Source organism: Cheilinus undulatus, linkage group 22 (assembly GCF_018320785.1).
Source record: "Cheilinus undulatus linkage group 22, ASM1832078v1, whole genome shotgun sequence".
NCBI classification, from domain to species: domain Eukaryota; kingdom Metazoa; phylum Chordata; class Actinopteri; order Labriformes; family Labridae; genus Cheilinus; species Cheilinus undulatus.
The window spans coordinates 29228597-29247603 of record NC_054886.1 but is presented as its reverse complement, the minus strand read 5'-3'; the positions used below and the strand labels follow the sequence as shown (position 1 = coordinate 29247603).

At 39.4% G+C, this 19007-nt stretch overlaps 1 protein-coding gene across 1 annotated transcript; it reads left to right on the top strand.

The window, feature by feature from the left end:
- The first annotated feature begins 395 nt into the window (after positions 1-395).
- Positions 396-17209, top strand: ovol1a (ovo-like zinc finger 1a). The gene is made up of 5 exons (XM_041779848.1): positions 396-927; positions 12674-12903; positions 13924-14148; positions 14450-14594; positions 16509-17209. The coding sequence occupies exons 1-5, from the start codon at positions 828-830 to the stop codon at positions 16844-16846; spliced, it is 1038 nt and encodes a 345-aa protein (XP_041635782.1). The 5' UTR covers positions 396-827; the 3' UTR covers positions 16847-17209.
- The last annotated feature ends 1798 nt before the right edge of the window (positions 17210-19007 follow it).

Genomic DNA, 19007 nt, shown 5'->3' with positions numbered 1-19007 from the left:
ATGTTTCCTGTCATATGTTTCTTTTTCTTTGTAAAGTATTTTATATTCCGTAACTTTTTTCTGTTGTGAAATGTTTATTGAATGTTTTTATGTATTAACCCTACATTTACCAATGTTTATGAGTTTCATCTAATATTATTACACTTACATTATTGCACTGACTGAACTGTTTTCTCGCTGTTGCCCTTCAGGGCCTCCGTAATCCGCTCTCTTTTCCCCTAAAAGTTTCTTCTTCTCGCCATGCGTCCACACCTTAAAGCGGAATGGAGAAAGAGGGAGGAAGGAGGGGTAAACCGGTTCAGCAGGTATACAGAGGCCTAACCCAGGCTGCCTCTGAGTTTGTTGTCACCGTTATTTCTGACGCGCATGCGCGGTGGCGCCTGTTTCCTGCTTTTCAAATGAGTACCTGTGCTGCTTTTTGACCCACCTCTGCCGACTCCTTGTATGTGTGCGTGATCAGGATACAATCCGCCGTGTTTTCGGTCCTCACACCCACTCTCCCGTTATTTCAGAGCGCTGCTGGAGAATCTACGACTTTACCTGGCCGGGCTGCACACCTGGGCAGACTCACCTGTCCTTTCACCGAAGGTGTTTTTTTCTCTGTTAACGTCAGAGCTGCCAAGGAAACCAGCTTTGGAGAAAGAGTTAAAGAGAATTAAAGCAGGAGAAGCTTACGAAACAAGAAGAAAGGTGCGAGAAGGAAGAAGAGGGGACTGACACCTTCCATTTTTTCTTCCATATTTGGAGTTTCCTGCTTTTGTAACTTTTCTCCCGGGTTCTAGAAGAAGCTTTTCTGTGAATTAAGAGGGACTTGCTATTAATTGAGCATGCCGAGGGCCTTTCTGGTGAAAAAGGCGAACGTTTCGCCGGGAAAGCGGAACTGGAGTGAACTCCCAGATCATGAACGAGGCGACGTCTACATCCCAGGTGAGTCCACGCTGCTGCGATGAGCCATATTTGTCGTAAATATGCGAGAAAAGCCACCTCTGTGGAGACTTTGGCGGGGTTTGACGCGTCTTTTGGCGCTTTTTACGCACGGATATTTGATTTAATGTTTGTCTTGATAGAGGAGGAATGTCAGAGTGGCGGATGGGGAGGGGGTCGGGTTGTGATTGTAACGGGGCAGCTGCCCAGGGACACCGAATAACGGGAAACACAGCGGGCCACGGGGAGAGAAAATAGTCCCTGCGCAAGGGCTGAAACTGCGTATTTCTGACTTTTTACGCTCTTTTACGGTTTGGCTTGCTCTGAAAATAACTTTTTACATACATGTATCCAATTTAAATTAATTTAAACATTAAATGTGATAAAATTCTCCCCTAAAACATCAAATTTCAACACTAAAATCTGTATTTTGCGCATTTATCCATATACTTTTAAAGCTATTCTTGTCTTTTACGCAAGTGTATCGTTTAGTTTGCGTTTTTACGCACTTTTATCAAAATTTAGTACATATGTACACAAAAATATCTAACTTAAAACATAACATCAAGCACAAAACAGTAGGTTTACGCATTTATTTAAGCACTTTTGTCACATTTTTTGTCTTTTTAACGCAGCTATACAGTTAACTTTATGTCCAAATGAACTTTTACGCACATTTATCCAACTTTGGTAGGTTTTTTCACACGGAAATCCTACATAAAACTAACATTTCAGCATTTTTTTGCCTTTGTGTGTCCATATCTTTATGATGATTGCCACTTCATCGTGCGTAAAGGCCTTAGGAGTTATCAGAAAGGCCCGTTGCTTTACCCATGTCGACCTTCAACCCTAGATTGCAGCTTTCTTCCTTGAGGCTTCACCATAATGTTGTTATGTAGCCCTACTTATTCCTAGGCCTACTGAGGAAGGGATTTGGTGTATTTTTCGTCTTCGGTTGAGATTTTGGCACAGTTTTTAGCCATAATGAAGCTATTTTAATCACCCAAAGGTGTTTAAATGTATGTCTTTTTAAGATCCTGTGTTAAAAAGTGGATCAACTCTCAAATGAAGGCTTCTTTTCCCTGTTTGGAGCTGCTGTTTGGCTGTCAAATTGACGCTTTGCATCTTTGCATTTAAATGACAAGTGGAGGGAGCCCACCTCTTATTGAGAACAGTCCCCATTGTTGCCACCGGCGCAGTTTTGATTGTAAGACCCTGTCGGTATCAGATAACAACTAACGGACTACACCCTCTCTCTTCTCTCTCTCTCCAACCATCCCCCCCTTTTCCTCTCCCACTTCTCATCACCGTTAACTTTTAATCATTGACTTCTGCATCCTCTTTGCTGCTTCACACCAGCACAAACGGAACCAATGCTGATTAGTTGACGGTTAAAACGCGTAAAATGAACCGTTTAAGGACGCTTTGCTCGTGTTTGGAGAATTACGCACACAAACCACAACAAGCTCTTTCTCTGCGTCATAAAGTTAAAATTTGGACATGTTTCCTCTCCGAAAGATCTGAATTAACGTTAATAGATTATCGTGAGAACGTATCTCTAAGCTTAAATCTGAGCACCGGTGCGTAATTACGCGGAGTTAACACTCCCAGCAACGGTTTCTGCTCCTGTTTCAGGTATGTGCCGTTACTTGACGTACCTGCCTAACGTGTGTTTTACTGTGAGGGGAGGACACACACTGACACTCTCAGAGGTATGATAATTGGCCTCAGAAACAGACCTGGTGATGAACACCGTCAGGTTGGACAGTTGGAGTTTATTTTTATCGCCTGAACCACAAAACATGCAACCAGGCCTGTTTGGAGAGGCCGATGAGGGCCAGATTAACCTGGTGTAACCCTCATGGAGAAGGAAAACACAACAAAACAAGAGTCTAAAACAGTGTTACTCAACCCTGCTCAACCAAAGAGCCTAATTGTTGAAAAATACCTTTGCAAGAGCCACGATCTAAGTGGTGAAAAGTGGCAAAAAAGGCTTGAAGTAGCAATAAAAATAAGTTAAAGATGACAAAAACGGTCAAAGAGTCGCAAAAATGGGTGAGAAGTTACAAATAAATGAGTTACAGGTAGTGAAAATGCTCCAATAGCAGCAAAAACAAGGCAAAAATAGAACAAAAAGTCACTAAAATGGGCAGAAAGCAGTCAAGAGTGGCAAAAACAGGCAAAAAATAGGAAACAAGTGGTATATAATTGCAAAAAGATGCTTACATGGGCAAAAAATGGTGAAAAGGGCAAAAATGGGATAAAAGTGGCTAAAAGAAGTGGCAAAAATTGACAGAAAAATAGAAACTAGTGGTATTTAATGGCAAAAGGCAGCTTAGATGGGCGAAAAGTGGCAAAAAGAGGAGGCAAAAATAGGAAAAAAGGAAACAAGTGGTATTTAATTGCAAAAAGTTGTTTAATTGGACAAAAAGTGGCAAAAATGGTGAACATGTGCAAAAATGAAATAAAAGTGGCACAAATTTTTAAAAAAGGTAGGAAAAAGAAGTTTCAAAAATGGGAAAAAATGGGAAAAAAGGAGTATTTAATCGCAAAATATAGCATAAATGGGCAAAAAATGGCAACAAAATGGTGAAAAAGGAGCAAAAGATTGGGAAAAGTGGCAAAAAGAAATGGCAAAATGGGCAAAAGGTAGTAAAAAAGTGGTATGTAATGACAAAAGGTGGCTTAAATGGGTGAAAAGTGGCAAAAAATTGTAAAAATGGGCAAATATTTTCCTTTTTCAGGTTTTCGTGTGGAATAGTAGTTAAGATTAAGACTTAAAAGAGCCACATGTGACTCCAGAGCCACACATTGAGTATCACTGGTCTATTATCACGCATCGCTCTCTCAGACGGCCTACATGCAGGTTTCTCTATGTGTGTTATAATAAACTGACTTTAGTATCAGGCAGAAACAAAATCAATCTTAAAACCATCTTTGAATCAAACTTCACAGAGTGAACTTGAATGGATTTGGCGTTTTAACTTTTATTAAAGTGGTTTAAAAATCTAAGAAGCTATGACTTTATTGACAGCATATAAAAGCATCAAACATCTGATCAAACAGATCATGAATTAAACAGCACTAAACAAAGGAAATGAGCTTTTCTGAGCTCTACTATCTCAGCTAATAAAGGCTGTAGACACGTGAATGGAAGCATGTTTACCTTCTTATATTAAACTGTTAATAACTTTGATAAATAGTGCAGGATTGCAAAGGGTTGATACTTTAAGGACATCAAACTCAGCTGCATTTTTACACCTTTATGGGTTCAAAGTTAAGGCAAAGTGAACTCTTCATTTGTGAATAAATTAATGTTTTGCAGTTGTTTATTTGACCTGAATTCCTAACATGGGCAGCACAGTAGTGCAGGGCTAGTAGGGCTGGGAAATATTGCTTTCTGAAATTTACAAATGGCATAAGTTGCAATGTTTCTTTAACTTGAAATGTGTCAGAATACCAGTTTAATGCAGGGATGACCCGAATCAGAGCCAATGTAAGCGTTTTTAATTGATCGGAGATCGGCAATTTGATCCGCCAGTCATTTACGTCAGCTGTTGTAGACGGAGCACAATTTACAGCAGGCTGTAAACGCACCAGTAGCAGCAGCAACATTAGCATTCCTGTGTTTCAAATGTCAGCAGTGTGGAAGAACTTCAAACGTGAGTCCAGTGGCCTCTTGGAGCATCTGTAAAAAGACCGTTTCACGAGGTGGTAGCAGCAGTTAACACGACAAATTTGATCCATCGTCTCAGAACTAAACATGCAGCGGAACACGGTGACGTCACTATAGCAACAGGCAGCTTCACTGCCGTTAGCTTCACTACATTTAGAGCTGTGATGTTTGCCCCATGCCACTGCTGAGCCTCACTGCACAGTCCTCCACCTTTGAGTTAAAGCGTGCAGTATTTCATGCACGCCAGTTTAGTGGGTCTCACACAGCCGAGCATGTAAAGCAGGTCATCGAGAATGTTCCTGAACAAGAAGCTACGCTTCATTTTAAAGTAACAGTGGGTAAAGAAACAAAAGTGAGGGGGGGGAATGTGATGTGGCAGCTCCAGCTGCACTGTACTAACATGACTGCTTGTATTTGATATTTGGGTTTTATTGCAGTGTTAATGTTTTGGTTCATTTCTCTGATTAAAGCTGCAACATTTGAATCAGGATTGTTGTTTTGAATCTGTATGGTTGATCCTATTTAAGTTAAACAGTTTTGACTTCAGTTTTTGTTGTACTAATACAGTCGTGTTAATATTGAACTTTATTTATTTATTGACAGATTATTAAAGCGAAACAGAGCTAATACACCATTTTGAGCAGAACTGTGATTTTATGGGTTTTACAACAATGTTGGCTGTACTGAGTTAAATGGACTAAAACTGAGACCTCTAGTAGTTATTCTGTTCAGTTAATTTTGAAAACAAAAACTATTAAAACTCTAATCTAGGTAATTATGAGTATTGTATCGGGACTCGGTATCGGCAGATATTCAATATTAAAAAGTCAGATCACGTTCGGAGGCCAAAAATGCTGGTCGGGACAACCCTAGTTTAATGCATTTATTTTTTGCAGCAGCAGAGATTTTATGCACATTATGCAAACATTCCAGTGTTTAGTTTTTTAGAATGGTTTACAGAAATCCTCCTTTCCGTGTTTATAAATGTTTTTCTTAACCAGAACAAGCTTCCCCATGGTTGTGTAGGCTGCTGATCCAGACTGAGAGACCATTTAAAGACTCAGGAAACCTTTGTCGGTGTTTTGAGTTTATTAGCTGACACCATGACTCTCCAATATTGACATTTTCACATTATTCTAATTTTCTGACACACTGAGTTTTGGTTTTTCATTATCTGTAAGCAATAGTCATCAGAATTACAAGAAAAAAACCTTTAAATCTATGGGTGGGTCAGCTTTTTTAAAGATATTCTAATTTATTAAAATGCACTTGTATGTCCCAGACATGAGCAAATGTGCCGTGCATGCAAACAAGGAAGGGATGCACGATATTATTGGCACAATATTCTTATCAGCAGATATGAAAATTTCTGCAGAAATGTGTAGCCAATATATCAGCCATACATATGTGCAGTATAAACAATTTATCAACCGTACCCAGCACATTCTTCACTTTACTCTTTCCCTGTGACAGAGGCATCAATTTCACAATAAAATGTAGGTCTCATGTGCAAATAAATAAAGTGCACAAATCCAACATTGTGCATCCCTAAAACAGAGAGGATAATTCTTTCAAAGTAAAATAAAATAATCTGTGTTAGTCATGTAGCCATGCTATGATAACAGGTGCTAAAATGAGCCTCTTAAACTGCCAAAGCTCATCCATTAAAGCAGTGGTTCTCAACCTTTTCAGCTTGCAACCCTCAAATATAGGTGCCAGACACCGGGGACCCCCACTGCACTTGAAGGTGGTGCAGACAAGGCCGTCCATAAGGGGGAACAATTGGAGGGCTATCTGGGGCCCATGGAGGTCGGCAAAATCATGGTCCATTGTAAAGTTAAACTGTGAAATCCATATTTTATATTTAACCTGAATTATAACCACTCTTGTCAAATAAACAAATACATGTCTTATTCTTTTGTGCTGTTGTAAATAGCCTTCTTAAAAATGTAAATCCATTTTCTTTAAAATTGAATTAAAATGGGTTAAAATGGCAAAAAAATTATGGAAAAGGTAGTGAAATGTGATTTTGAAAGTAGCAGAAATGGGTTAAAAATGGAAAAATTAGAAGTGGCAAAAATAAGCAAAAAAATGTCAAAACTGGGCTGAAGTGGCAAAAACGAGCACAGAGTGTGGTAATAGGGATAAAAAAAAGTGTCCATAATGGGTTTGAAGTGGCAAAAATGGGTGAAAAATTTGGTGAAATGTGATTGTAAATTGGTTTAAACTGAAAAAAATGGGTTAAGTAAGGCAGAATAATAAGTAGAGATGGGTTAAATGGCAAACCTGGGTATAACAAATAGTGAACTGTGATGATAAATTGGTTTAATGGGCGTAAATAGTGGCTAATAGTGGCAATAATGGGTCAAAAGAGGCAAAATTGGTGGAAAATGGTTTAGAAGTGAGAAAACAGGAGAAAAAGGTTGTGTAAAGGGTTTAAAATGGACAAAATTGGTTTTAAGTGGCAAAAATGGGTGAAAAATTTGGTAAAATTGGATGATAAATTGGTTTGAACTGAAAAAATGGGTTGACTAAGGCAGAAAAATAGGTAGAAATGGGTTAAATGGCAAACAGTGAAATGTGCTTAAAATGGGCATAAATAGTGGCTAATAGTGGCAGTAACGGGTCAAAATAGGTAGAAAGGGGTTTAGAAGTGAGAAAACAGGAGGAAAATGTTGTGTAAAGGGTTTAAAATGGACAAAATTGGTTTTAAGTGGCAAAAATGGGTGAAAAATTTGGTAAAATGGGATGATAAATTGGTTTAAACTGGAAGAAAATGGGTTAACTAAGGCAGAAAAATAGGCAGAGATGGGTTAAATGGCAAACATGGGTATAGCAAGTAGTGAAATGTCTTTAAAATGGGTGTTAATAGTGGCTAAAAGTGGCAATAATGGGTCAAAAGAGGCAAGAATAGGTGGAAAGTTGATTAGAAGTGAGAAAACAGGAGTAAAAAGGTTGTGTAAAGGGTTTAAAATGGACAAAGTTAGTTTTAAGTGGCAGAAGTGTGTTAAAATTGACAAAAGGGGTGGGAAAAAGTGATGGAAATTGGTTAAAATTTGGCAAATGTGGTGTAAATAGCAAAAATGTAATTTGAAAAATATTCATAGTTATTTTTAAGGCATTTGGGGGGCCCCTCTCAGTGTCTCACAACCCCCAAGGGGGCCCTGACCCCTACGTTGAGAACCCCTGCACTAAAGTGCTGTAGTATGGATGTTTAAACAGAACCCAGCAGGTAAAACTCCTCATCCTGGAGTGCTTCAGTAATGTCTGACAGCCTGTGCAGACTGAAACTCTTGTTTGTGCTCTTTTGATTTTGCATGAATTAAACAAATGTTACTGAGCGTGTTCACAGCGAGGCTGCAGACGCAGATCCATCCTCCACTGATACGATGGAGGGTTTCCTCAGGCCGCTGGAGGTTAATGTTTATTGGATGGGAGGAAATGTAACGGACCCTCCTGACAGCCTCCTGCTGCAGACAGACCGCCCTGAGCAAACACACACCATGTTTGACAAAGTTATCTCCACTGTTGGCTCCATCTCCTCTCTGCCACAAACTGAACGGATAAAAATAATGCATTAAAAGTGACACAGCTCGGCCTCTACCGCCAACATTAAAACCATAGAGTATTATAATCCCCTCCCCCAAACACAAACACGCTAATTAAAGCACACACTTTATTCAGTGCAGAGGGAGAAGGAGGGGTGAACAAACAATACAGATCAGATTAAATGTCCAGTAAATAGCCGTCACCACAGAGACTATCAGAGCACTGGGATGATTAGGAATGGTTTAATGTGAGGAATAAAGCCAGTCAGGCTGAATTATCTAGAATGACTCCTGATAAAGAGGAAGATGAAGAGTCACATCATTAATGCTCCATGTGTCTGTGTGAGCGGCGTCTCTTTACCAAATATGACATAAAGCAGCTGATGAAGCCGTCCGTGCACCGTTAACTCTGCTGTCTGCATGTCTGCTCACCCCGGAGCTTCATTTACATCTTCATTTGCCTTTTATCTGATCGAGGCTCCTCACAGTCAACTGATTCATTGTTTCTACTGAGCACGGCTCAGACCGGCCTGTGGGCTACCTGACACACTCATACACTCAGAGAGGCTTTAAAACAGACATGGATGTGAGGCAGCGGGTCCTCAGGCACCGTTATCCTTCTTAGACATTCTTCTTTGTGGCTCCTTCTGTCAAGCTTTGGTCAAATTGCAGTTGCACCTTTTCACACTATCTTTTACTAGGTTGTAACAATTTTGGTTATTTTGAAGCTGTTCTTAAATTTTGGACACTTTCTGTATCTTTTGATGGTTACTCTGTCTTTGTGATGACATTTTTATCCCATTACATACAGTACATGTGGGGTTTCTTGGTGGTTACTTTGTATCACTTTTTGGTTGTTTAGTGTCCCAACAATTCTGCCACTTCTGTTTTTACCCATTTAAGTACATATTGTGATTTTTTTATAGTGCTTTTAATTTCTTTTGGCTGTTTTTTGTGTTGCTTTTAGACTTTTTGAACACTTTGTGTCTCTTTTTGGTTCAATTGAATCAAAATTAAGTTGTTTTTGGTTGTTATTGGACACTTTGTGGTTAATTAGTGTCTCCTTTTGGTTCTTTCTCTTTGTGATGTCATTTCCATCCTTTTTTAGACACTTTTCATGTCTTTATGGTTACGTTCTTTAATCTTTTTTGGTTGTTTTGTGTCTCTTAAGTGTCATTTTTTTCTTAAAACATTTTGTCTTTAATTTGTGCTAACCCTGTAACCTTTATCTGTTTGATGTCATTTTTATCCTTTAAATCTTCATGTCTGCTTTGTTGTTACTTCGTGTCTTATTTCGATTACTCTATCTTTCTGATGTCATTTAAATCCCTTTTTAATTAAAAACCTTTGATCCCTTAACTTTCTACGTCTTTTTGGTTGTTTTTGTGTCTCTTTAGTGTCATTTTTTAAACGCTTTGTCTTTAATTTGTGCTAACCCTGTAACCCTTGTCTTTTTGAAGTCGTTTATATCGTACATTAGAAAATTCTTTTATCTTTGTTGTTAACCTGAATCTTATTACCCACGTCGATGAAATCGGCAGGGGGTTGTGTAAAGGGTTCCATATCTTTGTTTTTTTTTGTTTGTGTACAAGCTAACTCGAGAACGGAAAGTCGGATCTTCACCAAACTTTCAGGGAATATTGGGATAGTGACAGGGAAGAATCGATTAGATTTTGGTGATGATCCGTGCACCCGTTCGATTTTTGTTGGACTTCGAAATTTTGAACACCATCGTAATCAATGGGAGCGTGAGTTCCTCAGTGGCACTGCTTAGGCGTGGGTCTGCCGCCTCAGACGCCCATTCTAGTTTTGGTTACTTTGTCTTTGTGATGTCATTAAAATCCTTTTTTTTAATTAAAAACCTTTAATCTTTTAACTTTGGACCTTTTTTTGGTTGTTTTAGTGTCTCTATGAGGCCCCTTTTGTCTCTTTTTTCTGTCATTGTGGTAATCTTGTATCTCTTTTAGTTACTTTGTCTTCATCTTTGTCATCTCAGTTGTATCCCTTTTGGACTGTTTTTTGTTTTTTTTTTCTCTTTTTGGTTACTTAAAAAATATATTTTCTGGGTGTTTTGTATGGAAGAGGATTAGGGCCACTGAAAAAAAAAACAACTGATACGCAATATTTTCCAATTCTGAGAAAAAAGTCAAAATGTTGAAATTAAAGTCAGAATTCTGTCATCTCAGAATTAAAAAAAAAATTGCATCTCCAATTTTTTTCTCCAGCAACTCTATTTTGTCACTTCTTTTCTGGGGGGTATTTTGTCTCTTTTTGTGTCCTTTGTGGTTTACTTATTAACTTAATTTTTTAGATTTTTTTTTTTTGCCTCTTTGATACCATTTAATTCCATTTTAGACATTTGATGTTTTTGGATGCTGTTTTGTTGTTTTGTGTTTTTTTCTAGTTCCTTTTCTTTTCTCTTTGATGTCTTTTTTATCCTATCTTCGACACTTTATTTTTGCAGTTCATTTTTTGTTGCATTCTTTTTGTGATGCCATTTTTGGACACCTTCTTCATGTCTTTGTGGTTACTTTGTATTATTTTTTATGGTTCTTTTGTCTCCATGGTGTCAGTTTTTGACACCCTTATTTAAGTCGTAATTTTTGTCCATTTCTGTACTTTTTGTGATTAAGCTGTAAACCTCTTTGGTTATTTTTGTCTCTATGATACTATTTCTTTTTCCACTTTTAGACGTGATGTATCTTTGCATTGGCTTTTTATTTTCTTGTTGGTTACTTTGTCGTTGTGATGACATTTTTATCCCTTTTTAAAAAAAAATTCTGATTCTGTGTTTTTAACTTGTGTTGCTTTTTGCTTTTTCTTTTTTTTAAATCTCTATCTGGACGCAAATTTTAGAAATTTTTTTGTACATTGTGTTTTTGCCCTTTTCAAGCACTTTTAAAAAATCTACCTTTGCAGTTACCTTTTAACGCCTCAACACTTTGTGTTTCTTTGTAGTTAATTTTTGTTTCTATTAATTATGGCTGGGCATTTAACCAAAAATCCAATTAAATTGCAATATGGCCTGCTGCAATTTCCAAATCAAAGGAGGTGTATTATTTAACCAGACATTTGTATCAAAATAGCAGTTTAAAACTGTTTTTATGCACCAGAGATGTTTATATTACATGTCATTCAATAATTTAAGTGCCAATTTTTGAAATAGTCTACGAAAAAATCCTACTTTCTTCATTTTTGTACATTTTTTTTATTATATATGAAAGTTTCATAAAATATCACTCCCTTCAATATAACATTTCATATTCAGTTTGCAGTGCAAGTCAAAATCATCACAACTAGATATTTTTTCAAAGTTGTTCAGCCCTTGTTAAACTAGTCTTGTGTTTTTATAATATAGTTAGCTCATGTCTTTTAGAAAATGCTTGAGATAAGGAAGAAAAAATCGCATATCAAGTTGCAGTCACAATATTGGAGGAAAATGCAATTTGATGATTTTCTCAAATGGTTCAGCACTACTGTTGATTACTTTGAGTGTCATTTTGGTCTCATTTTATAAACTTAATGCCTTATTTGTCCTGTTTGTTGTTTTGTGACTTGCTGGTACTGCTGTTGTCTGCTCATTAAATTTATTGCTCCATTAGACTATTTAGTGTCACACTGAGTCGGTTAAACCACCACCAACAACTGTCAGTCTCTCCAAACCATTTTTTTAGGTCTAATTGCCCTGTGACCCCTTAGACCTTCCATCCTGTCCAGTAATCTATCCATGGCCTTAAAGGCTCCTCTGTCCCTACATCTCCGTGTCAGTTTTGGTGTGAGTGAGCGTTGTGTCGTTGTAGTTTGCTCGTATGAATGCAGAGACAGTCAGGCATCCACCCCTGCGGAGTTGGATTGTTTGAGGAAGGTACAGAGCTGGTGCTGCAAGACCGTCTGGTTGGACGAGTCCAACTGCAATGGTAAATGTGGTGTGGATGTGTATGTAGGGCATGTGTGTGCGTGCAAAATAAACCACATTAAACAATAGTCCAGACATGTGCACACCCACACCCATGCTCGTGTCTACATACACTTATTTGACTCTGCGTGTTTGCTAATTGAGAGATTGTGCAAATATGAAGCCGGGCAGGCTGGCTGCTCATTGGGAAATCCTCTAATCTTTGCCTCAGCTCCCCTTGTTCTCCTCTTTTTCTCAAGTTTAACCTCTACTCTTGTCTATTTTATTGTCTTGACTTAAATTACATTAACTTAAATGAATAAAGTGAAACATGCAGAGGAAAACATGTATTTGCATTCATTTTTTGGAAGATTTACCAATGCAACAAGTGTGATATGCATCTCTGCAGACCAAAGACAAACTCACTGGGTGATCAGTTGTACCGGTTTTTACTTTGCATGGAGATCCTTGCAATTAGGGTGAGATAAAATGCATCAAAAACCAGTTAAAGGCCAACTAAGACAGCAAAACTAACCCTATATGCAGATGATGCAGTTGTTTTTCTTGCAGCCTTAAAAATCCCCTCTAAATGCATTGGACTTAGACTGATATATCTCTCTCTTCCTCCAGTCTCCATCTTCCCTCCATCCACCCTGATGATGGAGGCTGAAGCCAGCCCCGCAGAGACGACACCGCTCTGCCTCACTAGGAACTCCCTGACTGACCTGCAAACGCACGCCGAGCTGCCGTCCAGCACCATGCTGGGCCGACCGCAGAGCCCAGCGAATACAACACAGGAGAGATCGGAGGTGAGGAGGAGGACGCCAAGCGGCTCCACGTACATCAGGTCGAAAATCAAGGTGAGGAAACAAACAGGGACTGAAGAAGTGGGGCTTAAATGGAGTGTATTTGCAGTAGTCTTTAATAGGAGCAAAGGAAGCTTTACAAAAAGGCAGATGACATGTTTTGGGTGGCAGATTTAGGAGGGATTGTAGGCCTTGTTGAGCAGAAGGAGCATTGCAGATATCTGTGGGTAGGATGTTTCAGAAGGTAGCGTCTGTATCGTAAAGGCTCTGTCTTCATATGTATGTATTCTGGTGTTGGAAACAGAGGGCAGGCCGTTGCTGTAGGACCTTGCACTTTATGTGGGGCCAAAAAGAGTGGATCAGGGCTGGGATGATGTGCTATCAGGGCCTTGTGAAGTTGAGTTTTGGACCTATTGGAGCCTGTCCAGAGCTTTTCCTTGGTCTCCGTTGGACTCCATTACAGTGGTCCTAACCAGAGGTGATGAACGATTGTGGTTTTGGCCAGTCTGAGCCTTGAGATATTTTTGGAAAAAGGTGGACTGATGTAATGTTGGACTGGAAAGACAAAATAGAGTCTAGAATAGAGCTCAGGTTGCACACCTCTGAGGATGGGTGAGTGGTCACATATTGAAGAGATGCTAGGCTAAATTCCTTAGTTGGACAGATGCTGAGCATTCCTGGGATCTGAGCATATGGATGAAAGTCTGAGTCTTTCAGTCCATGGTCCTCCAGGTCCTACTCTACTCTTGTGAGGCCTAGATGTTGACTTATGCCCAGAGGTGTCAGCTGGACCCCTTTGTGACAACTTCTCTTTAGCACATCTTTGGGTATAGTTGGCAAGACCGTGTGCCAATGCTGAGATGAGGACTGGAAGGGTTTGCTGTTTGATATGGGACCGGCAGCTGCACTTTTACCAGCACCTGGTGCCTTTCCTGGGCCTGATCCAGCTCACTGCATATTGATTGCCCAGGACCTAGTGGGCTGTTTCAGATGCCGGGGCTACTTGTTGAACTTGTTTTAGGAAAAACACCCCCTTATAATCGTCACTAATCACGTTCTGCTCTCTTCCTACAGGTTACAACAGGGGAGCTACCGTCCACCCCCTCTCGTCTTCCTCTCTCCCTTCCTCCCATCCCCTCCCCTCCATTAGTAACCCTACAAACCACCGTGATCCCAGTCTCCCTGACAACAACAACAGCCCCTACCCCCCAAGCTGAAGCTGTCTCCATGGCGACCAGATCAACAGGTGAAAGTCCGAGTTCAACAGGGCCTGGGGGGAAAGCGGCATTTGTGTGCCAGGTACGCTCACAAAACTTGACTCCATTTTTGACTCAGAATGCTTAATTTCCTTATTTTTCTGTCTAAATTTAAGTTACAGGCTTACATTTTCAGGTTGTACAGTAGGTAATAAAAAATAAGTGTGACTGCTTTAGCCATTGGTGTCAGTGAAGAGAAGCCAATACGAGTAGTGTCGTATACAGTATATTTTTCATAAACTGTCCATATTTTTTAGACTTTAAATTAAGCAATTGTTACATCCCTAGCCCCTGTATGACGGTAAGTAAAGGTTCCCTAACTGGACTGTGTTGTTGCTGTGTAGGTTTGTCAGAAGACCTTCCAGTACCAGCGGATGTTAAACCGACACGTCAAATGTCACAACGAGACCAAAAGACACCCGTGCACCTTCTGTGGAAAAGGCTTCAACGACACCTTCGACCTCAAGAGACACGTCCGCACGCATACAGGTAAGACTTATTCCTGGAAATATCGCCCGATTTGGGCACCAAGTGGTAACCCATAATGCTTTGTGTGGATGTACTTCAAAGAAGATTTGATATCTGATAGCTCAGACTTAAAACCAGGGTGGTAAGGGAGGCCTTCATCCGGATTGGTTTGCCATGTAGATGCTCATGCATTAGGGTCTGTGTCCGCAGCTGATGTTTCTTGCACCTGTAGCTTTCATTTTCAATATCAAACCAATGTGATTAAAGGTTTTTTGCAGCACTCAACTTTTGGAACAGCATCTTGCTCACTTTTCTCTTACAGGCCAACCAAAATAACTTGCTTGGCACTTGAAGGGATATTTCAGTATTTTTGGGATTGAGTCATATAAGGTACCTGTAAGTAGTTGCTGCATTAGCCTCCAGTGATTTCAGTGAGCACTGTACCTTTAAGAAGGACTCGCTGGTTGCAGCTAGGCTATACAACGTAAGAGATGAGTACAGTTTCTCAGTGGAATTTAGTACAAATTTACTAAATTACTAAATTTACGAATTTAGTCGAGCTTAGTGGGCAGGCCGTTAGGTTGATCCAAAGTTTGGTTGAGACAGCAATATGGAAGCCACCGCGGATTAGCTTCAGGAGCTGTTTGAGTCCGCCTATTGTAAGCAGACAGCTGACGTCACACGGGGTTTGTCCAATTCTTTCTACGGTCTATGGGTACAACCAGCGAATCCTTCTTAAAGGAGCAATGCTCACTAAAAACGCTGGAGGGTAATGCCACTTCTGCTAGATACCTCATACAAAAATACTGAAATATCCCTTTAAACTAGCTTTGTAATCAGTTTTGTCAAGGAAACAATTTAAAGTTTACACCTGTTGCTAATGCCAGGAAAGGATTCCATTTCATTGTTTCATGTTTTCCTAGACATTTTTCTTTGAATAAAGAAAAATATTGGACATATGCCTTTAACCAGTGTGCGCTGTGGTACTCTGTCAGCAAGCCTAAGATAAGATAAGAAAAGGTCAGCTGATTATTGTCTTGCAAGTAAGAAATTTGTGCTGGGCTCTTCACCCATGCTGCAGACATAAGACAGCATTCAACAAAACACATAAAATAATTCCCTCCCAAAATTTAAGATAAGAAAAATACCAGCGGATTCTCAGAGTATCAGTGCAAAGACGAATCAAAGTGCATTGCCAGTCCAGCCTTGTTTGTAACTGTTCAAAAGCAAATGAAAACAGGAAAAAGCATGGCTTTCTTACATCCATCCACCCCTGCTGGTCACTTGTTATCTTGAACTGAGTTGTCGTTTCAGTCGTACTAGTACCACACAGTTTTATCCACAAAGTTTATCTGCTGATTAGCATAACTCTAACCTTGCAAAGTCAATGGACTGACTAGATCAGTGTCTGTCATCAGGTTGATCCATCTTGCACAGTTTTAACTCTTCTCCTGATCGGCTTCAGTAGGGGCTCAATTCACTAACTGGCTCCACTGATAGTGAACAAAGATAATGGCTGCCTATTGGTGCTCTGGTCGGCCTGTAATGAATGTGGTTGACAGAATGTTCATCCAAGGTTTCATTTGAAAGATTCTGCCTTTCCCAAACACTGGAGTGTACAATAATTGCATCGCAGTTTCCTTTAAAAGCATATTTATTCCAGAGTGAGGGAGAAAAGCGGTTAAAAAGGCACTGTTGCCTCTAACTGCATGGCAAACTTGGACCAATTCATTAGCAAGACCAGCAGTTTCACTGGACACAGCATCTTGGATTTGTAGGCCACAAGCTAAAAGCTAGCAGCACCTTTTCAACAGCTTTTCTCCCTCTTTTTGTCATACTACTACTCTAATTACCCAGCATGGACGTAAATGTCAGCAGGGTGTCTCAGGATAACACTCATTTACAAACAAGAAATTTTTTCATATTTTCATCCAGGTGTCCGTCCTTACAAGTGCACTCTCTGTGAGAAGGCGTTCACCCAGCGCTGCTCCCTGGAGTCCCACATGAAGAAGATCCACAGCATCACCCTGAAATACGCCTACAAGGAGCGGCGCAACAAGCTGTACGTCTGCGAGGAGTGCGGCCACACGGCAGGGACGCAGGACGATCTGCTCGTCCACCTGCACTCGCTTCACCCCAACAGCCACCTGCTGAAGGGGAAGGCCGCCAGGAAAACGGGAGGAGTCAGAGAGGGCGGGTCGGTGGGAGGATCGACGCCTGGGTCTCCTCAGGGTGGGGACAGCGATGATACGTCAGGATCAGGTGATCAGTAAAGGAAATAATGCTGAAAAAACAATCTCAGGGAGGAGAGTGAAGGATGCGTTTACTGATGGACTTTAAGCTGAAGAGAAGGGGAAAGGGGAGATGCTTGTATATATGTGTGAAAGTGTGAATAGTATACGTGTGAATGGATGAGGGTATTTGTATATAAAAGTCTGCAATGATAAATGAAATAATGCAGCAAGAAGTTTGACTTTGGCTAATATATTTACTGTATATTTAATGGGATTGTGATGTGGATGAACTCATAAACGTGTCTGACATTTTGCCTTATTTGTACTGCATGTGAATATTTCTTGTGGGCTACTGTGTACAGAGAAATGCTGGTTTTGTATTGAAAAGTGCTTTTTCATTAAAGGGGGTAATATATTACAACAAAAACTGTGTCTTCAATTTAAACTCAAGCACTGATTTAGAGCCAGTTAAAAAGATGTTGGAAATGCTTCTAATTTAAGGGCTAAATTATCTGAAAGCTCTGGGTTTATCGGGTTTATTTCTCATGTAATCAGGTTAATTTATGTGGATGGTTATAAACACTGAATTACCCTGATGTCATATTAATGTGCATATATTGGCTATGAAAGGACTTGTCATATATGCTAAAATGCATTTTTCTGCTACATGTAGGTGCAGTTTAGTTTCATAATATGGACTTAAAGTGAACCACATGTTAACTAAAAAAGCTGGGCATTGAGTATTTAGACTTCAGATAACTACTGGCAGGTATATATTACAACATCTGTCAGTATCTATCCAGTTCATCCTTGAGTCACAGTGGACATCTAAGCAAAGTTTGAAAAAAATCCCTCAAAGCATACTAGAGATATTGTATTTACAAGCAACAGATTAACATGAGGCCCAGTGACCTAAACCTTATTTTTCATGTCCAAAATCTGGACAGTTCATCCTTGAGTCATGGTGGACAAATAAGCAAAATTTAAAGAAACTCCTTCAAAGCATCCTTTAAATATCAGACACACTTGCAGGAGATGAACATGACGCCAGATGACTTGGGTCTTCTCCTACAACCTCTAAAATCCTCAGAGTTTTTCACTTTTTTAGAGTGGAAGTGTCTGCTCAGTTTGAGGAATATTGCTTGATACCTTCTTACAATATTGAATTTCAAGCAAAGGATGAACATGAGGCCCAGTAATCTCAGCCTTGGTTTTAAACCTCCAAAACTGAATCAGTCCTACTTAAGTCTGAGTGGTCATTCATGCAAAATTTGAAGAAAATTCATTAAATTGTCATTGCCTTGAGACATCTTTTTCACATGCAAGAGATGAATATGAGGCCCAATGGCCTTGGCCTTTGAGTTATTACCACTGAAATCCTATAAGTTTTTCATTGAATCAGAGTTGGAATTTAAGCAAAGTTTGAAGAAAACCCCTCAAAGTGTTTTTGATTTTGATTTTATAGGTAATGGATGAACATGAGGCCCAAAGACCTTAACCTTAATTTTTGACCTCCAAAATCTGTTAATTTCATTCCTGAATCAGAGTGGACATCTGTGCAAATTCTTAATAAATTCCCTTAAAGTGAACCTAAAATATTAACAAGCAAGGGATGAACATAAGGTCAAATGGCCTTTGTCCTATAACCTTCAAAATCCTAACATTTTGACATTAAGTCAGAATAGACATCTTAGCAAAGTTTAATAAAATCCCTTTGATGTCCTTGAGGTATAGTTTCACAAAAGGGATAAACATAAAAACCAGCAACCTTAACCTTAATTTTTGACCTCCAAAATCTGATCAGTTCATCCTTAAATCAGAGTGGATATCTGAGCTAAGTTTAAAGAAAATGCTTTCATCATCCAAAATCTTATAATTTTATACTTGTATCAGAATGATCATCATGGTAAAGTTTCCCTCGAAGCATCCATTAGATGTATTCAAAAGCAAGGAATGAACATGAGGCCCAATGCCATAAATATTTGACATTTTTTATGGATAGAAATGAGGCCCATTTGGCCCTGGCCTTTGACGTTTGGACTTTATTGAATCAGAGAAGAAATTTTTGCAAAGTTTGAAGAAAGATCCCTTAAGCATTCCTGAGATATTGAATTTACAGGCAAGGTATTAACATGAGGCCCAGTGGCTAGATGTTTGTTTGGTTTTTAACCTTCAAAATCAGAAAAATGTCACCCTTGAT

Excerpts from the sequence above, each read along its gene's own strand:
- ovol1a (XM_041779848.1), top strand. The coding sequence starts at position 828 with ATGCCGAGGGCCTTTCTGGTGAAAAAGGCGAACGTTTCGCCGGGAAAG. Across the intron at positions 928-12,673 it reads AGGCGACGTCTACATCCCAG|TCTCCATCTTCCCTCCATCC; the intron begins GTGAGTCCACGC and ends CTCTTCCTCCAG. Across the intron at positions 14,149-14,449 it reads AAGCGGCATTTGTGTGCCAG|GTTTGTCAGAAGACCTTCCA; the intron begins GTACGCTCACAA and ends GTTGCTGTGTAG.